The sequence below is a fragment of the Anastrepha obliqua genome, chromosome 1 (genome assembly GCF_027943255.1).
Source record: "Anastrepha obliqua isolate idAnaObli1 chromosome 1, idAnaObli1_1.0, whole genome shotgun sequence".
Taxonomy (NCBI): domain Eukaryota; kingdom Metazoa; phylum Arthropoda; class Insecta; order Diptera; family Tephritidae; genus Anastrepha; species Anastrepha obliqua.
Window position 1 is genome coordinate 72,672,231 of NC_072892.1, and position 27,144 is coordinate 72,699,374.

General features: G+C 35.9%; 1 protein-coding gene across 1 annotated transcript in view; it reads left to right on the forward strand.

The window, feature by feature from the left end:
• Window positions 1-27,144, forward strand: part of LOC129235346 (dystrophin, isoforms A/C/F/G/H-like) — a 202,546-nt gene that overhangs the window by 107,382 nt on the left and 68,020 nt on the right. The window contains exons 13-14 of the mRNA XM_054869146.1: window positions 1,906-2,001; window positions 6,999-7,101. Of these exons, the coding sequence (XP_054725121.1) occupies window positions 1,906-2,001; window positions 6,999-7,101 (199 nt within the window). The remainder of the gene's footprint in view (window positions 1-1,905; window positions 2,002-6,998; window positions 7,102-27,144) is intronic.

Below are 27,144 nucleotides of genomic sequence, written 5' to 3' on the forward strand. Positions count from 1 at the left end.
AAAGATCAACTTTCCAACTCATGCCTAAGAAAAAATGTAAATCAATCATTTTGAAAATAAGAAATTTAAAAAAGGACAAGATCAGAATCATAGAAAACTGCACTAAAGGTTTATGCAAGCGCCGCAAACATTTAACCGTTATCGCAGGAGCTACACAAAAACAGCTTAGGCACACCTACACAATTGAGCACAAATACTTACATAAATACATATGTGTATGTATGCATGTATGAACAAATGATACAGACTTCCACTCCAACTAGTTGTAGAATTTTTTCAATTTTTCCTTTTTAATCTCCACTTCTGCTGCATTTTTCCTCACTTTTTTACCAAAATTTCTCCTCTCCTATTTGCATTCATTCGGCATTTGTTTTTTTTTTTTGGATGCCTTCAAAGATACTTGTTTCATTGAGTTTCATACTGAGCGGTGAATATTTGATTCACATACTTACACAAATATTGGGTAGTCGAAAAAGTCTTTTCGTATTTCGTCAATAGATGTCGTTGGAGCCATCTATCTCCAGTGCTACCAATCACATTGTGTCATATCAAATGGTGTTAGAAAGGTGACATTTTAAGCTTCATTTAACAAAAAAATAACTAAATTCGGAAAAAAGTTATAGCTGTTCAAAAATTAGTGAAAATAATGAAGAAATTCGCTATATTTTCAAATTTTTGTATAAAAAAGGGAAGAATGCCACGCAAGCCACCAATGAAATTTGTGAAGTTTACGGAGACGATGCTGTACAGTTCGTGTAGCACAACAATGGTTCGCTCGCTTCCGTTCTGGAAATTTCGATGTGAAAGATGCACTTCACTCCGGTTGACCTATCGTTGAAAAAGTCGATGAAATTTTGGAAAAGATTGACCAGGACCGTCACATAAGCTGCCATGACATCGCCAAGGCACTAAACATACATCATCAAACGGTTTGAACCATTTAAAAAAGGCTGGTTAGAAAAAGAAGCTCGATGTTCGGGTACCACATGAATTGTCTGTGAAAAATTTAATGGACCGAATTAACATCTGCGATTCTTTGCTGAAACGAAATGAAATCGAACCATTTCTGAAGCGAATGGTAACAGGAGACGAATAGTGGATCAAATACGCCAATAATGTGCGAAAAAGATCATGGTGCAACGGTAGGGTGGTGAAGCTCAACAAATGGTCCCAAAGCCAGGTTGGACGACTCGAAAGGTTATGCTGTGTGTTTGGTGGGATTGGAAAGGAATCATCCACTATGAGTTGAAGTATGAGTTGAAATTGAAGCAAGCAATCGAAAAAAAAACGGCCAGAACTGATCAGCAGAAAGGGCGTCGACTTCCATCAGGATAACGCTAGGCCACACACATCTTTGATGACTCGGCAAAAACTGGGAGAGCTTGGCTGGGAAGTATTGATGCATCCACCATATAGCCCTGACCTTGCACCATCGGACTACCATTTGTTTCGGTAAATGCAGAACTCCCTTAATGGAGTAAAGTTGGCTTCAAGAGAAGCCTGTGAAAATTACTTGTCGCAGTTTTTCGCCGAGAAACCACAAAAGTTTTACACTGATGGAATAATGTCTCTAGAAGAAAAATGGCAAAAGGTGGTCGATCAAAATAGTACATATTTGGTTTAATAAAGTTCATTATAAATATAAAAATAAATGAGTTGAAGTTTGATTAGAAATACGAAAAGACTTTTTCGACTACCCAATATTTTAATAAACTTTTATGATTTTTACAAAATTTTTAATTGGCGCTGAAATTTTTAAATTTTTAAGTAATTTAACAAATATTGTGTTGTTTTCCTTTGTGTCATCAAATTTCCATTAGACACTTCAGTTTTTCCATTAATACACAAACACAACTAAATACATGCTAATGTCACCTTTTCATAAGCATTTATAATACCTTTTAGGATCGGCGGGACGATTTGAAGTTGATTGTAAATAAAATTGGCAAAAGTGAAGAGAAACCAAAGGTTACCGCTACCATGATGAGTGAAATTGAAAAGGTAAGCAAAATTTTGATTGATGTATACACATTAGGGAATTTAGAATTTTAGATTTTTTTTTTGAATTCTTATCTGAACATCCTACTATTTTGTTACACTAAGAGAGAATTATTACGAGTACATTAAGAGAGAATTATTGCAACTTTTGGGAATTTTTTAGCAAGGTTTAAAGTTTAGACTTATCCAAATAAATGAAAGGCAAATAAATAACAGTCTGCAGCCAGCAATCAAAAAAACCAAAAAGGTGATATAGATATTTTGAAAGAAGAAGAGCTGTAGAATGTTGGGCACCAATGAATTTTTACAGTATATTGGTTTTAAAAACATTTACTTAATATCGTCTTTAAGAATCTAAATAATCCAATATTTCTTTCTAGTGTGGATAATTTTGACCCCTAATTTTATAATTCTGAAAAATATTATGGAGGGCTGGTCAAAATCTTGCACAGAAATACTCTGCATAAAATTTCAGGGGCGATATTCTCAGGCAAAAGCAGTATGCGGTAATGGACAAAGTTAGCCCATTAATTTATTTCAGCACATGCTGCTTTTTTGCCCCCTTTTGTCACGGTGTTATTAAGAGTTAATACAAAAATAACGATATTTGTATTGAAGAGTTCAGTAAATTCTATAACAACTACCGGGATGGGTCTGTAAGGACTCGAATTTTAACACCTCGTATGAAGTTGGGTTTCACTGCTTGTCAGTAGATTTTTTCGATAAATACAAATTCATTTTTGCGTTAATACTAGCTAAATATTCGCGGGCGACAGCTCAGTTGGTATAAATCAGATACTAATTTCTCCCAACTTTGTTGATTCAACTGATTTTTTAACTCATTTAGAACCATATACTTCGAACACTCAACGCTGAATATGTTAATCCAATTTTATCTACTATAGCTTACAGAGTGTCTATTTGTTATAAGCGAAAATTGGAGAGAGTGCTATTTAATGTGCGACCACAGATTTAGAATTCTATTAACAACATGAATGATTTAAATAAAATAAAATGCGAATTTCGGAAATAAAAAAAAAAATTTGCAAATTACGAACGCCTCAAATCGCGAAAGAATTTCACCCACTGCCGGTTTATCCACCCCAAAATTCGCCCAAATACTGCAATCAGCTGACGGATCAAATGCCATGTCCACTTTTCTAAGCAAATAAAGTTTTGGAAATCTCATTATTTCCATTTAATGTCTTTAGAAAAACCAGCATTTATTTTCATTCTTAAATTTTTACACGATGGAATCATCTGAATTTGCTAAAACGTGCTCGCCCGAATCTGTAATAAATATGTGTAATAATATTGGATGCATGTACGTGCAGACATATGTAATGAAAAATGAAATACTTTTAAGGCGCACCAGTCGCTTTGAACAGATTATATTACTTGTTAATTGTACAAATGAACAGATGGATGGAATGGAACAGCAATATATGTATCTAAACTTCCGTACTGGTTGATGTTAAATAGAATAGCAAAATATTGGGTAGTCGAAAAAGTCTTTTCGTATTTCCAATCAAACTTCAACTCATTCTTTTTTAAAATTACAATGAACTTTATTAAACCAAATATGTACCATTTTGGTCGAACACCTTTTGCCATTTTTCTTCTAGAGACATTATTCCATCGGTGTAAAACTTTTGTGGTTTCTCGTCGAAAAACTGCGACAAGTAATTTTCACAGGCTTCTCTTGAAGCCAACTTTACTCCATTAAGGGAGTTCTGCATTGACCGAAACAAATGGTAGTCCGATGGTGCAAGGTCAGGGCTATATGGTGGATGCATCAATACTTCCCAGCCAAGCTCTCCCAGTTTTTGCCGAGTCATCAAAGATGTGTGTGGCCTAGCGTTGTCCTGATGGAAGACGACGCCCAGTTCTGGCCGTTTTTTTTTCGATTGCTTGCTTCATTCTCATCAGTTGTTGACAATAAAGTGTAGAATCAATCGTTCGAGCAGGCTGGAGCAGCTCATAGTGGATGATTCCTTTCCAATCCCACCAAACACACAGCATAACCTTTCGAGGCGTCAATCCTGGCTTTGCGACCATTTGTTGAGCTTCACCACCCTTGCACCATGATCTTTTTCGCACATTATTGTCGTATTTGATCCACTTTTCGTCTCCTGTTACCATTCGCTTCCATTCGCTTCAGAAATGATTCGATTTCGTTTCGTTTCAGCAAGGAATCGCAGATGTTAATTCGGTCCATTAAATTTTTCACAGACAATTCATGTGGTACCCGAACATCGAGCTTCGTTTTGTAACCAGCCATTTTTAAATGGTTCAAAACCGTTTGATGATGAATGTTTAGTGCCTTGGCGATGTCATGGCAGCTTATGTGACGGTCCTGGTCAATATTTTCCCTAATTTCATCGACTTTTTCAACGATAGGTCGACCGGAGCGAGGCGCATCTTTCACATCAAAATTTCCAGAACGGAAGCGAGCGAACCATTGTTGTGCTACACGAACTGATACAGCATCGTCTCAGTAAACTTCACAAATTTCATTAGTGGCTTGCATGGCATTCTTCCTTTTTTATACAAAAATTTCAAAATATAGCGCATTTCTTCATTATTTTCACTAATTTTTGAACAGCTATAACTTTTTTTCAACTTCTCCAAATTTAATTTTTTTTTTGGTTAAATGAAGCTTAAAATTTCACCTTTCTAACTCCATATGATATGACACAATGTGATTGGTAGCACTGGAGATAGATTACTCCAACGACATCTATTGACAAAATACGAAAAGACTTTTTCGACTACCCAATATATACGTTTTTATTTCAATTTTCATTATCATGTCAAATGGAAAATATATTTATTATATCATATGGCATCATATCATAGTCATACCACATCACATCATATCAGAATACGCCACTTCTTATCATATCATGTGAAATCAAATCATGCTATTTAATTTTCATTTATTTTTTTCTATTTTTATAGTGATCTAAGCTATTAAGTAAAAAAAAAACATTATTTATTATTCATTTGAAATCACGATACCTTAATCTGACTATGTTCATCAAAAATTGTACAGAGGTAATTGTCGAAAATTAAGCCGCGTACAGTGTTGGCAATTTCCACAATATGCGAAAGTCGTTTGATATTAATTATTAAAGTCCAAGTCAGAAAAACAAAAATAGATATAGCTCATAAGTTGCATCACTCAGTCAATACTGATAAACAACACAATGAAGAAGAATAAAATATACTGCGGATGAATCTGTCTCTAGATGAAAGTTCAGTTAATAGTATGAAAAAAAAATCTGCTAATAAGATCCAAATCATCGTTTGCTGATACAGAATTTTCCGTGTAAAATTTTCTATTTAACAGATGAAGACCAACATTTTTAACTATTTGTTCAGACTTTGACGTTTTGGTTCAAACTTTTGTTGTGCATTCGAGGCTAGAATATGCTGTCTTTAAACTGGGACCTATTATCCCTTTGCAACCGAGACCGTTTCCGCTTTTGGTGAATTTCTTACATAAAATTTGTACATGTTAATATTTAAAGTATATTTATATACTTCTTTACGAACATAATTTCATTAAACTTTGTAATTTTTCTTTGTATGCTATTTGATGTAACAACTGCCGAGATGCATGCCCATTGAAATTCCGCGCCAAACACAAAGTAATGAGTTAGATTCACCTCTCAAGTGCAAAGGGTTAAAGTGTCCAGAAAACCTTCGTCCGTTATGTTTTGCATTAATAAATAAATAAATAATTGGCGCATACACTTCTGTTAGGTGTTTGGCCGAGCTCCTCCTCCTATTTGTGGTGTGCGTCTTGATGTTGTTCCACAAATGGAGGGACCTACAGTTTCAAGCCGACTCCGAACGGCAGATATTTTTATTAGGAGCTTTTTCATGGCAGAAATACACTCGGAGGTTTTCCATTACCTGCCGAGGGGCGACCGCTATTAGAAAAATGTTTTTATTAATTTTGCTTTCACCGAGATTCGAACCAACGATCTCTCTGTGAGTTCCGAATGGTAATCACGCACCAACCCATTCGGCTACGGCGGCTTTGCATTCCACACATACAATTCCATGCTATAGATGTCGGTGCTTGCTCACTAACCTCAAATCACTAGATAGTAGACGGACTATTCTCTCCCTAATTTTCGTTTTCGATTTGATAAGTGGGACGATGGACTCTCCATCGTTACTCGAGAAAATCAATGCAAAATTACTCAGCTAAGCTTAAGTGATCATGATATTTTCTGCTTACAATTAGTTATGTTCCAATGCTTTGATTTCCAGAACTTCGAGAGCATTTAATGCGCTTTCAAATCCTATTGCCCTTGATTTTTTTCTCCCAAAATACTATTTCAAATTTACTTTATTTATTAAACTAATTGTTTGGCCAGTTTCGAAATATTCTCCAATCTTCCTTCTTTGTAAACTGCAAGAAATGTTACATTTGAAACATTGGAATTTGTTTTTAATTGAATTGTTAAAATATAACGTAAATGTGTAGCATTAATCTGTTTTCATAGTCTGTACGAGAAGGGATATATACAGAATTAGGGGGAAAGTCGTGCTAGATACTAAGGACATTATTATTTAGGTTATTTCTAATCTTGTATAAACGGGTTACTACCTTCTATTTCTTCAGTCTTTCAGAAATATTTTAAGTATTTAAGATTAAATGAAACTGAATTACTTGAAAGATTTATTTGAAAGATTTGAAGGAATTAATTTTTTCAATAAAATTCATATTTTATTGCTTATATTGTATTAACTTGTATGTTGATTATTATGCTGATTCTGAAAATGGTTTAAGTCATCTAAAAACAGTTTTGTGCAAGATTAGTACAAATCTTATTCAAGACCATACAAAATAGAAAAATAGTTTTTAGTTTGCTCAAATGCAAACCCATAATTTCATAATAATGTATGACTTAGACCACTTTCAAAATGGTGCATACCAACAAATAACAATCAATGTTTTATTTAATTCAAAATAATTTTTCCAGTCCAAAAACAATCTACAATCACATGCCGATGCTGTGGAGCTTTCGCTGACCGAATTGAAACAGATGAATAAACTGTCAGCACGAAATGGCGATGATGATAAAGGTAAATAATTTTAGTTTGTCACATTCATCATACACTTAAGCACTTTAAGGCAATTTAATGCGTTTGTAAGCGCTAATTTTGGCAGTTAGTTTTGTGTCAACAATTCGACAAATAATTCTGCAACCAAATGTTTTCGCTTTTACTTCTTGACTTAAATTTTTTTGCCATTTCCCCGAATAAACACGCATACATATGTACATATTTAGCCGCATATACAAAACAACACACATAAGCTTGACATTTTCATCCGCTCAACTGCTGGGTTTTATATTTGTTTTCATTGCTCCGCGCTGCACCAAATAAAAATGAAATTTTAATACATGGTTGTTGAAAAGCGAACGAAACAAAAAATTATAAACAAATCAACGCGGCGTTGCAACAATTTGGCACGCAAGCAATGATGGGGCACAGCTGTGAACAAATATGGAATGCATATAGAAATGTGTACGCGCTAGCATGCGCATTACATCCGGTTGTATGCATACACATGACCCTAGTGTCGAATAGAATTTAAATCTGGCAGAGGCTCTTTTTTGGTTTTGCGTTGCAGGGACAGTTAAACCCTTTTTTGTTTTGGAAATAGCTCAATGAATTGTTAATGAAATGAAATAAGAAATTAAAAAAAAAAACTATAACTACCTAAATATATTAAAAAAAATTAAGAAATATTATATGAAGCATTATAAAAATAAAAATATAAAATATTATATGAAATATTAAATTAAATAAACATATGCCGGCAAAATTTGATTGTCTTCCGGTATCGCGAATCAGACTAAAATATTTCGAGCACTTTTGACGTGCTGAATCTGAATTAGGATAACTCCAGCCCGTTCCCTTTTCGGCATTTTTTCGGTAATCGAGGTTCGGCTACGGCGGCAGCGTTAAGTACCTATTCCTAGGTTAAATCGAATTTAATACTTTTTTGATTCAAAATTTGCCAGTGCAACGTACATATGAAAGCCAAAACAAAAAAAAAAAAAAACAACATGCCAGGCGAGAGAGTCCGAAGCCAGCACTGCGTTAGCGTTAGTTTATACAATATAATAATTTTATTGTAATGTAAACTTTAATAAAACAAAAATTAAATTTTTTGTAAATCTCTAGCAATCTCAATGGATTCGGCTTTTATGTGTCAGATAACATATAGCATGAGTCCATCTGTCTGTGTTGATTGAAAATTTGCAAGGCCGTAACCAGACCCCTGAAATAGTTAAAAAATAGCAAGAAATAAAATGTTGAGCTGGTAAATGATAAATGAAAAATTGTTCACTATAAGTATGCAATTTTTCTTGACCATGAGTGCATTTTTCGATTTTTACAATGTCTGATTTGATTGAGCAAAGAAGTGCCATCAAATTTTGTTTGCGGAATGAAATTTCGGCTGCGGAAACGTTTAGCATGTTGCAGAAGGCATTTGGTGATTCGACCATGTCGCAGAAAAATGTTTATAAGCGGTACAAAGACTTCAAAGAGGGTCGAGAACGTGTTGACGACTTGGAGCGCTCCGGACAACCATCGACGTCAACACATGATCAACACGTCAATAAAGTGAAGGAGTTAGTGCTCAAAAATCGTCGGTTGACTGTTAAAGACCTTACTGATATGATCGAAATATCAGAAGGATCTGTGAAAACCATTTTGACAGACCATTTAGGCCTACGAAAAGTCAAATCTCGTTTGGTACCGAAAAATTCTCAATTTCTTGGAAAAAAGTCGTCGCGTTGATGTGTGTGAAACAATGCTTTCAGACTATCAGGACAAGCTCAAATGCATCATTACGGGAGATGAGACTTGGATTTATGCTTACGACCCTGAAACAACCGACCAATCAAGCATCAAGCGAATATCGTGCTAAAGGCGAGGCCAGACCGAAAAGAGCACGTCAAAGTCGTTCAAAAATAAAGGTCATGATGACAGTTTTTTTCGATTTTCGTGGCGTGGTGCACTATTACGTGAAGCAATTCGTCTAAAAAGACCAGAATTATGGGCCAACAACTCTTGGTTTTTGCATCACGATAATGCACCGTCTCACACTGCACTCGTTCTTCGTGACCATTTCGCCAAAAATTCCACGCATATCGTTCCGCAACCACTGTATTCACCTGATTTGGCTCCGTGTGACTTCTGGCTATTCCCAAAACTCAAGAGACCACTCCGGGGAACGCGTTTCGAGTCGATTGAGGAGATAAAAGCTGAATCGAAGAAGGTGCTGATGGCTATACCGGAAATGGACTATTTGGCATGTTTCGGGGATTGGAAAAATCGTTGTCATAAGTATATTTCATCGAGAGGGGACTATTTTGAAAGGGATGAAATTGATTTACAAGAATAAATAAAGATTTTTCATTTTCCAACCAAATTCACCTTTCTTTTTGCCCACAGTATTAACTCTTTTCTTTGCTGACATTTCACATAATCCCATATTCTCAATACTAGAATTCGTTTTTCATTTTTCGAAAGTATTAAAACACAATTGACAAATTTTTCAGTGAAAAAATTCAATGTTGCTTAGAGACTCAATATTTTATTGTAAACGTTGAGTTAACTGCCGAATTAAATGGGTAACAAAAGTCTGGCAAGTTTTACAAACTTTTGTTTCCGCTAAATAAGACAAAAAAATATTTGATGCTTCCGAACACCTCACTAACCTCTTTAACTTAAGTTTTTTTTTTGCTTCTAATTTACAGTTTTCAATACCTATTGTAGTCAATATAATTAGAGCTGACACCATAACACACTAATTTTACTGATTCAGTTGATTAGAGGCTATCATTTTTAGGGAAGAAAATGGTTACTAAAGCAACCGGATTTGATCTTGTAAGACAAGGGTTTCTTATAATTCAAGGGAAGGCTGTAGCTTAGTCGAAAATAAACATGAATCAGATGAAATACTAATCTAACGGTATTTCGCAGCAGTAAAACTTCAACATGGCGGCCGCTGTTGTCAATTGGGTACGTGCGTGACTACCATTCGGAATTCACAGAGAGAACGTTGGTTCGAATCTCGGCGAAACACCAAAATTAAGAAAAAGTTATCTAATAGCGGTCGCCCCTTGGCAGGTAATAGCAAACCTCCGAGTGTATTTCAGCCATGAAAAAGCTCCTTATAAAAAATATCTGCCGTTCGGAGTCGGCTTGAAAGTGTGGGCCCCTCCATTTGTGAAACACCATCAAGACGCACGCCCCAAATGGGAGTAGGAGCTCGGCCAAACACCCAAAAAGGGTGTACGCGCTAATTGTATATGCATATATATAATATATATACCATATAAAACTTCAGTAGCTGTAATACTGTACTTGATTTAGTGGCTCACTTGAATAGATGCATTAAGGGGTAACACCACTGTACACGCATAAAATAAACACGATTTTTAAAGAATTTTTTTGTATAGAAGGAAAGGGGAAACAATCACTCTGATTTGGGAAGTTATTACTTATATACTAAAATACAAAACTACAAAGTTTGATCGAGAAATTTTACAAAATGGCGGCATTGGAGACATTTTTGTAAGGTGGTTTCTCTTGAAGGAGCTCCGCGGCACGCAGCACAGAGGGTGCAAATTTTAATCTGGAACAAAGAAACATTTTTTTTCTTAATCTAGATAAGAATAGCTAGAAAAACACGTAGGGGATTTAAAAAATATTTATTTTTGTGGAATTAGCAAGCATTTGAAGAAAAAACTCTATTTTGGACTAAAAAAACGGCACTTAAATATTTATAACAATCGTTTAAATTAATCTATCGAAAATCCCCTACGCTCTTCTCTTAAGAAGGTTATTATACAGACGTAGTGAAAAACCTGATTAAAAATATTTATAATTGTTTGAGTTATGCTGCGTGCCAATTTCAGAAAACGTGTTTTGAGAAAAACGCGTTTAAAGTTTGGAAATTTGGAGAAGTCGTTAGGTAGCAGTCACTAACGCTTGGTTAAAAGCTTAAAATATTTATGAAATAAACTTCGGTAACGTATAAAACTTTTTGTTCTGTATTTTAAAAGGTTCAAAGAATTTTTTAAGCTTATAAGAAAAAATCAATTTTTTGAAATTTCTACAGTGGTGTTACCCCTTAACCAAATAAGAAAAATAATAACTGCAGGATTTTTTTTTTATAATAGTTATTATTTAAAGCTTAATATTTTGTGGTGCCGCCTTGTTAATAAATTCCTTCATAAAAACTTTTAATGAGTGGACTTGCACAAATTCTCCAGTTAGCTTAATACAATTTCAAGCCCGGCCAATTTAATTTTCCATTCTCACCGACGGACTTTGACGCAATCCTAGGGATTTTGCGGGCTTCCTTCGATGTGAAAGTCATTGCAGTTCTGTCTTTGCAGTTCTTACACATTGTTTGACGTAAAGATACGACGTTTGGTTGGACCAATTTTTTTAGCAATTTGGCGATTTGAAAGTCGCTCTGAGGTCAAGATATCGATTTGGCCTTTTCGCGATCTGTTAAACCTTAAACCAAGCACAATGACGATCCCTTTTCAGAGCTTTAATATGCAAATAATGTAGGCTAACTGAGTGCCTCTGTTCTAACGAACTTCAAGAATAAATCAGTAAATCCACTCCAGAATAAACCAAGCACAGTTTTACAGCCGCTGAAGTTTTACTGCTGCGAGATACCGTTAGATGGAATAATATTAAGTTTTAATGCATATTTATTTTCGAGCAAAGTACAGTCTTCACTTGAAGAATTAGAAAACTTGGGTTACTAGATCAAATACGGATGCTTCAATAAGCATTTTTTTCCAGAAAAATAATTGTTTCTCATCAGTGAACAGGACTGTATGTACATAAAAAGGATGAGGGTTAAATCAATGCGAACCTGTCAAGTCAAACACTTTGTTTTTTTCACACGAATACGCTCGGAAATTCACATATTCTGCCATTTAAAACTTTTAACTTCAATCAGTGAATGACACTTCAGTCCAATGACTCCTAACGGCAGCACAGTCGCGCTGCTCACTAGCGTAATGAATAGCAAATTTCCCCCATATTTGATTGGAACTAATGCACTGCTGTGCTGGATAGCCAAAAAGTCTTATGCTAGCATTACTCTGGGTTTTGCACAAACGTAGAAAAAAAGGTTTTCTCTCCTCGACGAGATGCGATCATAAGCCTTTTGAATACTTTTAAATTCACAAAACACTTTATTTTAATCCCCAAAAATATTTTTTTTCGGAAAGTTGAAATCTCATCTCCTTCCACATCAGGTAAGGAAGTGATTGAAATCTAAAATTCGATTTTTGATCAAAAAATTGGTAAATGCGAAATTTCTTTTGGTCCGATACTGTGAACACACAGATAATCACAAATTATATTTTGAGTTCGTTAATCCGAATATTCATATTGTCCTGCTTGTTGCTCACTATTTATGTCTTTTTTTTAACCATCTTACTACTCGTACTAATGTGGAGTTCATGCACGAGCAGCTAACTACTTCATCGATGGTGATTGATGTAGCAAAAACAAAAAACATCTTTTTGCTGCAGATACAATAACTTCGCTTCGACTCTATGTAAAATATTAGGTTAAGTTGCAGTATCTAACGCTAAAACCTCACTTACTGGTGATCAAATCTCGCGTGATTTTGGCACTACTCTTATATCAATTAAGGACCTATTGTCACCGCATAAAGAACTGCTTACTTTTAAAAGCATCTTGTTTTATTTGACTCCGAAAAATTGGTTTGCAACTTCGCTGACAATCCTTATAATTCTGACGGCAACTAATAGTTTCCTTTTTTACCCAAAAAAGCTCTATGACCGGAACATCCTTAAAGCTGTTTTCCGCGCGAAGCTGCATTATTAAAAAGCTTAATTTGAGGGGCGTTTGTCTGAAATATGTGTACAGTCACACAAAAAGCTTAATTTAACATCCAGCTAAAATTATTGTTATTTATTTTAGACGAGTGTGAGTGTGAATAAAGCACTTTTGTAGAAATATGCTGGTACACACACACACACACCTATGTATGTTTACATGGATGTAGGCGCATCATATTGATAAATGCTTTTGATAATATCCTGTTTACCTGTATGTGGTGCAGTTGAAACGTGCAGAACAGCTGTTTTTGTATTTTTGCCTGCTATTTGCATTTGTGCCCAAGTGGGTATATGTGTCTGTGTGAGTGCTACATGTATGTGTTCCTGACACTAAAGGCGCGCTTCTTGTCGCATGTAGTCGCATTCAGAACCAAAACGTGCAACCGAACGGAAACGAAAAGATTAACGGTGCGCCTGAACGCTTGCAGTCGGTCACTCGCATGGCTGGTCGGTTGTTTAAACGGTACACGGTGGCTTATACATGGACATGAGATTGTTGATTATCATTCACCGGTAGCGCGATATTAGATGAAGAATTCTACGTCGCTATTTCGTAGTGTTGAAATTCGCTTTGAATAGAGAGGAAATTGAAAAGGTTAGAAAGGTTAAGGTAGTGCAAATGAAGTTGGACGACGAAGGAGTTAAAAAAGTAGAAAAACAGATAAAAAAATAAAATAAAATTAAATAAATATTAATTTAAAATAAAAGTTATTTGAATAAAATGAAATAAAACACATTAGATTAAAATCAGATACAAAGTGAAATAAAATAAATTAAAACAATACAGAGTAAAGTAAAGCAAAATAATGTAAAATAAAAAATAAAATAAAATTAAATTAAATTAAGTAAAATAGTAAAAAAAAATTATAGAAAAATAACAATACAAATAATAGAAAAATAAAAGGGTTTTCAATTGGCGCGGGTCGATTTTGGCGCCCTGTGGCAGCCATTTTGTTTTGGTGACATATGTCAAATCTTTTGTTTATTATTCAGTTGTTTATGCCAAATCATCATGGCAAGTTACACGATAGAACAGCACAGCACGTTCAAATGATAAAACTTTATTATCAAAATGAGTGTTCATTAACGCAAACGTTGCGCGCATTGCGCCCATTTTTCGGTAGACGTGGTGGTCCTTCCAATTTCTTATGGCCCATATTGAACCATATGGACATGTGGTTCCAGACGGCGCTACGTGCCACACAGCAAACACCACGATTGACATTCTGTATGCCTTTATTGAAAAACCCTTTAAAAGTTATAAAAAATAAAATAGAAATAAAATGATATGCAACGAAAACAAATAAATAAAATAAAATTTAATTGAACAAACAAATTCAAATAAATTAGCCTAATTAAGTAAAATAAAATAATTTATTAAATATTAAAATAAAGAATAAAAATAAAAATAAAAAGCTTTACCAAAGCACGAAATAAATAAAACTAAACCGGCGGCCGCCGTAGCCGAATGGTTTGGTGCGTGATTACCATTCGGAATTCACAGAGTAATCGTTGGTTCGAATCTCGGTGAAAGCAAAATTAATAAAACAAAAAAAAAACATTTTTCTAATAGCGGTCGCCCCTCGGCAGGCAATGGCAAACCTCCGAGTGTATTTCTGCCATGAAAAAGCTCCTCATAAAAATATCTGCCGTTCGGAGTCGGCTTAAAACTGTAGGTCCCTCCATTTGTAGAACAACATCAAGACGCACACCATAAATAGGAGGAGGAGCTCGGCCAAACATCTAACAGAAGTGAACGCGCCAATTAGTTATTTATTTTTAAACCAAATTCAAAAAAAATAAATTTCAATGTAGCAAAATAAAGTAAACTAGAATTTTAATGAAATTAAATTAAACCGAATTGAGGTAAATTTAAAATAAATTTATAAAAAGTAAATAAATAATTGGCGCGTACACTTCGGTATTTGGCTTAGCTCCACCTCTTGCTTGTGGTGTGCGTCTTGATGTTTTTCCACAAATGGAGGGACCTACCGAACGGTAGATATTTTTTATGAGGAGCTTTTTCATGGCAAGCAATAAAAGGAGGTAAATTTAGGTTAAATTAAGTAAAAGTAAAACAAGTTGTAACAAATAACAAAGTGTAAATTTTTTTTACCGAAATACGTGCTTAAATAAGTGCTTAATTACACTTTGCTTTAAAGCGAGTAAATGCCTTAAGACTATAGTCATTTTTAGTGCACTTTACAATCAGTAATAACCTTTAAAAAAATCACTTGGATGTGAGTAAAAGGATAGAAGCAAAAACGAATAATGCCATCATTCACGTCTTATCAGGCTCAAAGAAAGCAGATATAAATTTTGCCATTAACCTGCTTTAGGCCGCTGTCAAGCCCTCAGGCGTGCCACACACAAATTGTGCTAGCGGCATGCCACAATGCATAACACCAAAGAAGCTGTGCGAAAAAATAATTCACTTCGACGGCTGACATCACACAGCAAGTTAGTGAAAGGAAACGAGATAGGTGAAAAAAAAAACAAAAGATATGTGCCAAAAAACAAAAGCAAAAAATGGGCAAACCTATAATTATTTGTTAAGGTCGCCCAATTGCGTAAAAGAATTCGAAATGAAAAATAAATATAAGCAGTCACATTAGAAATAATTTGATAGTGCACATCTGAAGTGCGCTTGTGCTGCATTGCGTATACGCGACCTAAGCACGCAATTGTCGTGCGCTAAAAAAATATTAGTTACAAAAGCAAAACAACAAATAAAAGAATTAAGAACCGCATCGAAAAACCAATATAATGTGAAAGTTTGTAGGAAACTAAAAAAATGTTTTTTTGGTTTGTATTCAAAGCAAGACATTTAACAGTATCTACCGAATATACAAAAACTTGGCGGCAAATATACAGAAAAAACCAAAAGTCTCAGTCAGTCAGTCAACTCGGCGTCTTCACAACAACATATGCCATTTCTTATACTCTCCGCAAGCCACTTTGCCTTAGGGTAACAACGCAACAACACAACAAAAATTATGCTGGTCTGTCTGTTAGTCTCAAATGTCCAACTGCCGACTCTGTTGACTGGCACTTTTACAGCTAAACACCTGCTTTGGTTGATGAAGCTGCTGTTGATGCTTCTACTTTCGCCTGTCTTATTGCCTCCTTTTCTTGTCGCCTCAAAGTCAACGTCCTCGCGCGCTATACTGATGCGCTCTCAAGTGTTGTTCAACACTTAGCAGGTTGTCGTTGTTGTTATTTTTAATGTTGTTGCTGCCTATGTTACTGTTTTATGCGCTGTTAGCTTTTTATGTATTTTTCCTTGTTAACTGTCATTTTTAACTTAAATCGTTGTTTTTGTCTTTGCTTTCTTGTTACTTTTACGCTTGTTGAGTGTTTGTATACAAATTTGTTGTTTTTGCTTTTAATATATTTGTTAGTGTCGGCGCACGTGGGCGTCTCGGTAGACACTTCGGTACCGCCGCTGACAGTGGATTGGAAGTGAAAAAATTGTTACTAAAATCTTTAGTATTTGTTGTTTTAATTTAGGTAGATATCTTAGCTTTTTTTAGTTACAGGTGGCAAGAAGTAAGAAGCGTAGCGCTTGATTGGACTTATTGCGCTAACGAGCACTTTTATTTAATTCTTGCGAATACTCGGCGTACTTTGTGATGCCTCATAAATAAAGATTAAAAGTTTTATCGCGCTTTGATAAGGTAATCAATGGCGAAAGTAAACCGATTTGAGTTTCAGTGATATCTGATCAGCAACGTAAATGAGGTAATCTGAAGAGTGAAAAAGTCTTCCAAGAATGGTTCATAAATTTTACCCTTTGGTCAGGAAACCCGTTACTATTTGCTTATTGAGTACCCTTTTTCCTGTGAAGTAAGAACGATTTTTCTCCCCCTTCAATCATTAATCATATAACTCGGAATCCAATTTATAGCTCAAACTAAATTTATGTTTTCTCTATTTTGGATAAATTATCACTCAAATAGCACTAACTCATATATAATATATAATACATTTGATTTAAATTTTGATAGAAATTCGGAAAACGTAATATTAAGTGCCCTCTGTTTGTCAATAGATGCCGCCAGCAGTGTGTGCTAGTCGATTCTAACATAATCTAAACGTCATAAACCAAACTTAGATATATGGTAAACAAACTGCTTCGATACATTGTGGTTTTGTTTTGCTTTCATATACTTCTGGTTTTGTGAAAATGCCCGATTTAGTGCCGAATAATCGTAATTTGCGAGAAGTGTTGATTTTCCTCTTTCATTCGAAAAAAAAACGACGCTGAAGCGCATCGACAGCTACAAAAAGTTTATAGAGATGCTGTTTTAAATGAAACAACGTGCCGAGATCGGTTCTGTCGCTTCAAATACCGTGATTTTATGTTGACGACCGTCCGCGTGAAAAAAGGCCAAAAACCTTCGAAGAGGCCGGGTTGGAAGCATTGCTCAATGAGGATCCGTGTCAAACGCAAGAAGAGCTTGCTTCAGTATTAGGAGTTACCCGCCAATCCATTTCCAAGCGATTGTATGCTTTAGGAACGATTCAGAAACAGAGGACTTATGTTCCTTATGAGTTGAAACCAAGGGATGTTCAATGTCGTTTTTTCGCCTGTGAACAACTGCTCCAGCGGCATCGTGACGAGTGATGAAAAATGGATTTATTACAGCAATCCAAAGAAAAGAAGGTCATAGGGACTGCCCGTCGCCTCGACCGAATATTCACGCTGCGAAGGTTATGCTATATATTTGGTGGGACTAAGTTGGTGTTATTTATTATGAACTGTTAAAACCAAGCGAAACGATCACTGGGGATCGGTATCGACTTCAATTGATGCGATTGAGCCGAGCACTCCGCGAGAAGCGGACGCAATACGCGAAGAGGCATGAAAAAGTGATTCTACAGCATAACAACGCTCGGCCTCACGTTGCCAAACCCGTTAAAACCTACCTGGAAACACTGAAATAGGAAATCCTACCCCTCCCGCCATATTCTCCAGATATTGCGCCGTGCGATGTAGTCACCGTTCATCATCGTCTAACTCATCTGACGTGTAGTGTCGGTGGATTGGGTCTACAGGGAGAGGAGCTTTAGGTGGGTTTAAGAGGGCATGTAAATAGGTGGTTAGTATCGTGCGGGGTACTTTTACATGCAAGATGGCGTCGATTCTGGCAAGGTAGGAGTTTAACCTGCTACAGTATTCAGGAGGTAATTGAGACAAAGTTACATGAGTCTCACCAGGCAGCTGAAGCTCTTCGTCTGCGATGGGTGGTGGTTGGGCTCCGATGATGGCATTTGGGGGTCGGGAGTGTAGACAGGTGGTAAGAGACTCCCGATGAATGTGTATGTATAAATTGTATGTTCGAGTTGTTGTAGCCGTGTAGCCCCAGGCATACAAGTGCTTGGCTCTGGTTGTGTTATGCGAAAAGAAATAAATTTTCGTAAACGGAGTCATGGCTAAAATATGCATACTAATAATTAAAGCTAATTTATTTTTGCTCAAAAAGCTGTTTATTTCAATACTAAAATCATCTCTTTTAGGGGTTTAAGTTTTATTTTTGAGTATAATTTGTATAATTTAGTAATCCGATTTAATCCCTAGTAAACGCGGGTTCCCTTGAAGATAATATATTTTACTGCAATCCAAATAAATTTATGGAAATATGGCACATTTTTGTCTTTGAAATGTTTCTTCTGTAAGGGAGTAGAATCAGATTTAAGCATTTTTTTTAATTTTCAAATGCTAAACCGTTTTTTTAATCTTAAATGTTTTTCCAATCCCCAAGGAAATATTTGCAATCTCAACTTTCGAATGTTAGATCAAGATTTTTGCGTTTGAAGACTTTAACCCTCTAACGGCCAGTTTATTAAATAAACACTCATAAGTGTTGTTTTAAGAAAGGTCAAATAGACCCATTCGAGTATAAGCCAGGGGGTTAAAATACTACTCACATTTGGAACTGCTTTGGTTGAGACCCAAAATGGTTTCTATAAACAACACACATACTTACGAGGATATTCCTTTTCAAATCTGCTAAAGAGGTTTTTTAATGCGTTATGTATAATACTCTATGGTTGTCTACACTTTTTAAAAAACAATATTGGTGGAATATAACGTTTGTTTAGTCCGGTGCCTATTAAGACATTATCTGACTTAAGAGGAAGAAACAATCAGCTATCAGATAAGCTAAATTAAAAATTATGTAAAGGAAACCATTTCACGCCACTCTCCTGTAACTGCTTTAATATAGACTATTTTGCTGAACATCTTGAGCAAAAATGTACAGAACCCCAACAGTATTTTTTAAGTTTTTTCCTTAGCTTTCGAAGTCAACAACCTAGAATTTTTATTAAAATTATGTGTTTTTTGTTTGCTTTTTTACCTAAGTAGTATCTTCCTTAAATATAGTAATATCTATGTGTGCTTAGAACAGTCTCTGCCTCTCTTGGCCACCATATCATTGAAAAGGAGAATAAAAAAAAAAATTACGTTTCCTTCGGATGAACTGTGAAGCCACCCCAATGTGTACGCGTGAAAAAAGTAGTTTTATTTTCTTAGAAATCGCACCTGTAACGCAGCGCTACTTCAAATCTATACGTTTCCTCATGTAATTTGCCGTGCTCATAACTCCTGTACTTATACATTGCCCCAACAACACCCATTCTACTTGCCACTTCTTCTTGCACAAACGCTTTTTAATGAATTATGACATTTTTTCTCTTGCTTTTGTTTTACTTCTTCCTCATTCCCCAATACCAGTCTCTGTTACTGATTCCATTTTTACACCTTTCTATTTATACCCTATGATCAAAAAGTACCGGGAATGTTTAATCGACTGTTTTCTTCGATTGCCAAGGCGTAGTGCACCATGAGTTCCTTCCATCAGGCCAGACAGTCAATAAAGAATATTATTTATCCGTTTTGAAGCGTTTAAGTGATGATGTACGTCGCAAACGGCCGGAAATGTGAGCAAACAATTCTTCATGATAATAACGCGTCATCGCACCGAACCCAAATTGTACTGGATTATTTGACCAAACACCAAGTAAATACCATTCGCGCAAACACCGTTTTCACCAGATATTGCCCTGTGCGACTTCTTTTTGTTTCCCAAGTTGAAGTTACCACTTCGTGTGATGAGATCTCAGCCGGTAGAGGAGATCAAAGAGAATGCGACGAAGGAGCTGAAGGCCATCCTTTCGTCGGTCTACCAGGGGTCCATGGAGGACTGGGTTAAACATTGGCACATGTGTGTTGCTTCAGACGGGTCAGATTTTGAAGGCGATGAAATAAATTTGCCTGAAATTTAACTCTGTTTTGTTTTATTTAAACATTCCCGGTACTTTCTGATCAGAGGGTGTACCTCTACATTCGGTGGTGCGACACTGTGTGCTGGCACCAGTCATATCTTCGCTAATCCTCTGGTTGTAGGCACAATTCAAACTCCTCGAATATGAAATTTCAAAGTGAAAGCACCGGTTTTGTGAAAAGTACTCGCCACTTATCAGGGACAGCAAAATTAACCCTTTAACAACCATCGGGATCAAGTTTCCAAGTAAATTTGGAATTCCAGTGAAGGAGTAAAAGAAATTTCGTGAGGAAAACGTTAATGTTTTCCAATGAGAATTCCACTCTAAAGCTGACATAATTTGAGTTCCAGACAGTATTTTCAGTATGCCGAAAAAGGGGATCGTTATCCGGGCTTAATTGATACTTCAGAAATCAAAGCTTAGGATCCCCACCGCAATTAAAATCTTCTACAATAAACTAAGCCGTCTTGAAATGAGACGGACTTAAATATGGCATTTCCGAATATTTTGGTCTTAGCGCTACCTGGCGGAAAAGTGTTTTTTGAAAGTATGTGTTTACAAATATCCAATATATGTTTTCAAAGCGAACTGAATCCAACCATAAAAAGGAGTTGTTAAACATTTCGACACCTATACCACCTGCAGATCAATTTTTTCTGAGGAAAAACAGGCAGACTTACAAACAAAGTTCTTAAAAATGGGTTTGTTATAAGTATTTTTTACACTCCCCAAGCATTTATTTTATAAAATATTTTCAACGTATAGACACAATGGCTGTACATTTTTGTTATATTTTTATATATCTATTATAGACCGGTTGAAGAAAAGCCAATATAAAATTCTCATTTGATTCAGGAGCAATGGCGGCGAAATAGTTGTTGTTGTAAGTGGATGTTCCACAGGTTTCAGGTATACCGAACCCTTTCCTCATAAAATGCGTCAAATTACTTGTTGAACGGCAAGCAGCGAGGAATCAATGTATAAGCTTTGACGCGTATACATCTCGTTGAGAATAGCTGCCTCGGGTGAACTACTTCTATAACCCACCTGTGACAGAAGTTCTGCCTATGCAGATTGTGTAGAAGTTCATTAATAAAATTTTCCGTAAAATAATTCTCTGAACCTCTAGCCACCTCCTAAATTCTTTAATTTTTTTACGGTGACTTTTGAATAATAGCCAAAAAGGCATTTTGGTGAGAGATTTAAATAGTTTTCTAGAACATTTTGACCCTCTAACAACCTGCTAAATTAATTATTTTCAAAACGAAGAGTGAATGCGTTAATTTCTGCTACTAAAATATTATTCGTGAAAGTTATTATATTTGTCTTAACTAGAAATTTTCATACATAAATTTTAAACATATTTCGGATTTTTTCGAAAAACACTCTGGCCACTGAGCTCCCAAAATGGCTTTTCCACTGTGTTATCGGGAAAATATCCTCAAAAATTGCAGCTAAAAGAAGAACAAGAAACAGAAAATTAAACGTGACCTGTTTTTATATGTTAAAACTCAATGACGAGGTAAAACTGGCTGTTATAATAATTTAAGTGGCAAAGAGCTCTTTTTTATGATAATTTTGCCTAATTTCAACAAATGCAACCTAAATAAAATGAAAAACTATATTTTATTATTATCAAATAAATACTATTGGATTGGACGTTATTGCTCCGTATATAGCCTAATGAGTTTGGAGAAAGAGAAATCCATTATTTTTGATCAAATGGCTTAAAACTGTTTATCGTCTATCTTTAGCTCCTGTGCGATGCTAAAACTACTAACATGCCGGTCAACTTCGAGTATTTCTGTGATTTTATCCACATTATCGACGTTACTTTAAAAATGCCTGAACGAAATCGACTTCCGCTTATTTTGAACACAGTACGGCGGCCGCCGTAGCCGAATGGGTTGTTGCGTGACTACCATTCGGAATTTAGAGAGAACGTAGGTTCGAGTCTCAGTGAAAGAACAAAATGTAGAAAAAAATTTTTCTAATAGCCGTCGCCCCTCGGCAGGCAATGGCAAACCTCCAAGTGTTTTTCTGTCATGAAAAATATCTGCCGCATTCGGAGTCAACTCTAGGAGAAGGAGCTCGGTCAAACACCCAAAAAAGGATGTACGCTCCAATTATATATATATATGAGGAATATATATATAATAGAATATACTTATAACAGGTGATTTTTTAGCTATTATCTTTTTAAACAGTTGGTTTAAACAGCTGACGCTCGTTTCGTCTTTTGTTTCACTGTCAAACATCTTCAATTTGGTCTATAATTTAACCATGAATCGTCTAACAACCGAGCAACGCTTGCAAATCATTGAATTTTATTATAAAAATGCGTGTTCTGTTAAAAAAGTTTATCGTGCGCTTCTTCCATTTTATGGTCAGTTTAATCGACCCACTGAAGCGGCTATTCGAGCTATTGTGACTAAATTTAGAACCAAATTTACATTATTGGACATCAAACCACCAACACGCTTACGTAGAGTGCGAACTGAAGAAAATATCGCAGCTGTATCGGCCAGTGTTAAAGATGACCATCAATTATCGATCCGCCGCCGTTCGCAGCAATCGGGCCTCTGTTACTCAACAACGCGGAAAATTTTGCGAAAGGATTTAGGTGTGAAGCCTTCTATAATACAGCTGGTGCAAGAATTAAAGCCGCACGACCTACCGCAACGCAGAATTTTTGGTGAAGGGGTTCTTGGAAAGTTAGCCGAAGATCCACGAAGATCAATGGGAACGTAAATCAACAGAATTGTCGATTTTGGAGGGAAGATCAGCCAGAAGAATTGCAAGAGCTACCAATGTATCCAGAAAAGGTCACAGTTTGGTGCGGTTTATGGGCTGGAGGTATCATTGGACCGCACTTCTTCAAAGATGCTGCGAATCGTAATGTAACTGTGAATGGTGAGCGCTACCGTGAAATGATATTCAACTTCTTTTTGTCCAAAATGCAAGAGCTTGACTTGCATGACATGTGATTTCAGCAAGACGGTGCCACATGCCACACAGCACGCGTAACAAAGGACTTGTTGAGAGGCGAGTTCGGTGGACATTTATTTCACGTTCGGGAACTGTTAATTGGTCATCCAGATCGTGCGATATAACGCCTTTAGATTATTTTTTGTTGGGCTATGTTAAAGCTCTTGTCTATTCAGACAAGCCTGCTTCAATTAGCGCATTGGAAGACAACGTTAAAGCATTTATATGTGAGATACCGGCCGAAACATTGGAAAGAGTATGCCAAAATTGGACTAAGCGGATGGACCATTTGAAGCGCAGTCGCGGTCAACATTAGCATGAAATAATTTTCAAACATTAAATTACATGGACTGTATTATCGATTTAAATAAAAATTGCATGCATTTTTCTGAATTTTACGTGTGTTTTTTTGAAAAACTTTCCTATAGCTCCTAAAAAACCCACAGTAAACGCCACACATCTATTACACGTATTATTATATTTATATGTATATTTTCTTATATTCGTTTATGCTTTCTACATAATTTTTTAAATATTTTTTTTTTTTGTGCTTTATATGCATTTTCACCTGTTTTTGTTGTGCTTTGCATTCTTGCAATTGACAAGAACCCCTAGATGCACAGGGAATGCAGAAAGTATTCCCTACAACATTGTTTTAATATTCTCTACTTTTCTTTTTATTTTGCTTATGTAGCGTTTTGTTTGACACTGTTTCTTTACCCATTTTTGCCTGCAACTGTTATTATTATTATTTCTCCCCTACATTTCTTTTATAATATTCTCTAAAATTTTCGCACACTGCGAGTTCATAAGTAAACCCTTTTTACCCCATTTTTCAACATTTTGTTGTTCTTTGTGGTAGTGAGGCATGATTTTTTCGTTGCCTTTTTGCTTTTTTGCTATTGTTGTTAAGTTGGGGTGTGGCGAGGAGCAGAAGAGAAAAGAGAGATGTCCTAAACAAAGCCTCTTATCCATTCACATATTCGTTTTTTTTTTTCATTCAGCATTCAGTCGTTCATCCATTCATTCATTCACGCTCTGCTTAGTCCATTCAGGCGAACGCGCATACCCTAACACACACACATACATGAGGCTGAGCTCGTATTTGGCTATTCAAATTATTGTAGTAAGCAACGTCCGACAGCTTCATGTGCAAATAGCTATACCAGCCTTCAAAAAATCAATTCACAATTCACTCAGACGCTCTCTGTTTCGTTTTGTGTCCTAATCGTGCAACCATTTGTCTATTTTAGGCGCCGCAGTGTTCAACCAGTAACCATATTCGTAAACTCATTTTTTTCCTAATATTTTTTATTGAAGATATTTGTGTTTATTCAATGCTTCACTTATCTATTTATCGGTGTTAGTAATAAAGCTTGCTGGGCTCCGGCTCGTCCCTTTAGTGTATAGCAAAAATAAAGTACAGAAAAGCGAAAATTCGCGTAAATCTGTCCGGCCTCGGCCTTGGTTGCGTACACACCCGCCTTGCACCCGTCTTTCCCCTTTAGCCATTATGCCCATGGCAGGCAATTTATTTGGTTTCACAACTTCTTAATCCTTTGGTTATACGCTCTTTGTTTTTTTTTTACTTGCACACAAATCTTCAGTCTATTTTTATTCTTGCGCTGCTTCATTGCATTTCTCATACCCAACTATATTTTGTTTTGTGGCCTTTTTTCGCTGTAACTTCGCCATTTCTTCGTGCCATGAATCCAATTCTTCTCTTTATTTTATTTTCTTACAACTTTGTCGCCTAACAATTTCAACACCTAAAAGCTCCTGCAGTGCCTGGCTTATCCGTGCCGACGCTTTGCTTTGGAAATCTTTCATTGTGTCTACGTGTTCTGTTTGTTTGCTGTTGTTGTTTGTGTTTTCAGTGATTCTTGTCGTGCGTTTTCTTGGGGCAAAGTCTTATTTGTTTATCGTGGTAGGCTTTTGGGCGAGTTTGCGTCACATTTCTTCTAGTCTCCATAACACAAAGCACAGTGACGAAAAGTTTTAAATAAATATTCTTACATTTATTTTTGTCAATTCTGCGGGCGTTTTAAGAACTTTGCGGCGTGAGGCTGATTTGTACCTCGTAAAGACAGTGAGCTAAACGTTTAAGAGTAAACGTATATAAAAATATGGGCAGTTAAGTAGTTAGCTTACATTTAATTATTATAGAAACTAGAAGGTTTAAATCTCAGTAGATGAGCTTCGTTTTGAACATAAATAAATGCAATAAGTAACTTTTTAAATCATAAAATGTGGGTGAATTGTTTTAGTTGGAAGTTGAAGGGAACGTTAAACAATACCGAATTCTAAGAAAATAGCCGAAAGTGCATAGTTTTCGTGCCACAGCAAGAAAAGTATTCCATTCGGGAAGCAACTGAAAAAATAAGATTTAGAAATAGGAGATTTTCACTTATTCAAAAATAGAATTATGAGAGGACCATGTAAGGAAATTGGGGGACATCAGAATTCGTTTTAGAGGTATTGTTCCTTCGGCAAAGTTTATTATTTTGATCCCTAGAATACGATTGTCACAGAGCAATGAGTTATTTTTAAATCGACCCGCCCTAAGATATATATAATTGGCGCGTTCACCCTTTTTGGGTGTTTGGCCGAGCTCCTCCTCCTATTTGTGGCGTGCGTCTTGATGTTGTTCCACAAACGGAAGGACCTACAGTTTTAAGCCGACTCCGAACGGCAGATATTTTTTTATGATGAGCTTTTTCATGGCAGAAATACATTCGGAGGTTTGCCAATGCTTACCGAGGGGCGACTGCTATTCGTCTATGGCGGCCACCGTAGACAATTACTATTCCACAAATTATTACTGAACTTCCTTATATGACAGCATTGATTGTAATTAGTACTTAAGTATGCCTCATATCAATTGTCGGCTGTCAACTCGTGTCACCACTTAGCTGTCAAATAATTCATACATTTGTCATTAGTCAGATGTCATCTGCAGCTACATTTACTAAGTCAAGATTTATTTTTAACTGTCTATTTAAGAAACTGGCTTTCCACAACATATCGCTTTTTTGGAGGATGTCTTTTGCCTTTTGTTATTTGCCACTTATCAATTGTGGCGAATTTTTATTTAACACATATTATTTAGCTTACCGATGACTAAAAAATTTAAAAACTTTTATTCTACCACTTCTATTTGATAAGATGCTGCTCCTCAGCTGTCATTTGTAACCAGTCATTAGTCGCAATATGCTTTTCATCACTTTTATCTTGCCAACTGATGTGTCTTTTCCATCTACTGTTTGTGGCCATTTATTTATGAGCACCTGCTTTAAGAAACCTCTGGTAGTATCTAACTTCCTTCCTTATCACTTTTAATTTATTTTCGGACACAGTGTCATCCACCATTTATTAGCGGATATTTTTCTGCTCAGTTATGTGTATCAAATTAGGTGTATTAAAACGCAACTCTCCTTACCAACTGGAAATAAGTGACCTTCATTTCACTTTTGTGTCTCACCTAGAAAAGAAAACTATTATTTATTTTTGTCTAACGCCTTTCCTCTGGGAAAACAGAAGAAAATGGCCATAAAGATATGATCTACATGTATATACTAATTAGGATACACATAGGATATACATGAACATGTGTGTGTATGTAAGTTTGTTGGTGTAAATATTTAATACTTTTGCTGACGTATATCCTGTCGTGATGTGACCACACAGCCGATGCTCTACCTAACCTGCTTCTATGAAGGTGAAATTGAATTTCTGCTGCCAACATATGTCTACACACCTAAAAGTATGCATTGTATAGCATAACTAATACTAGAATTACCCTTGCCCACGCACACACATTCGCATACTCTTTAGAAATATCATTTATTTGCTTAAACCGCTGTCAGTTGTGGGTTCATCTCCTTTCGTATTTCATTTTTTTTTTCAGCTAGCATTTTTCTATTATCTTTTGCTG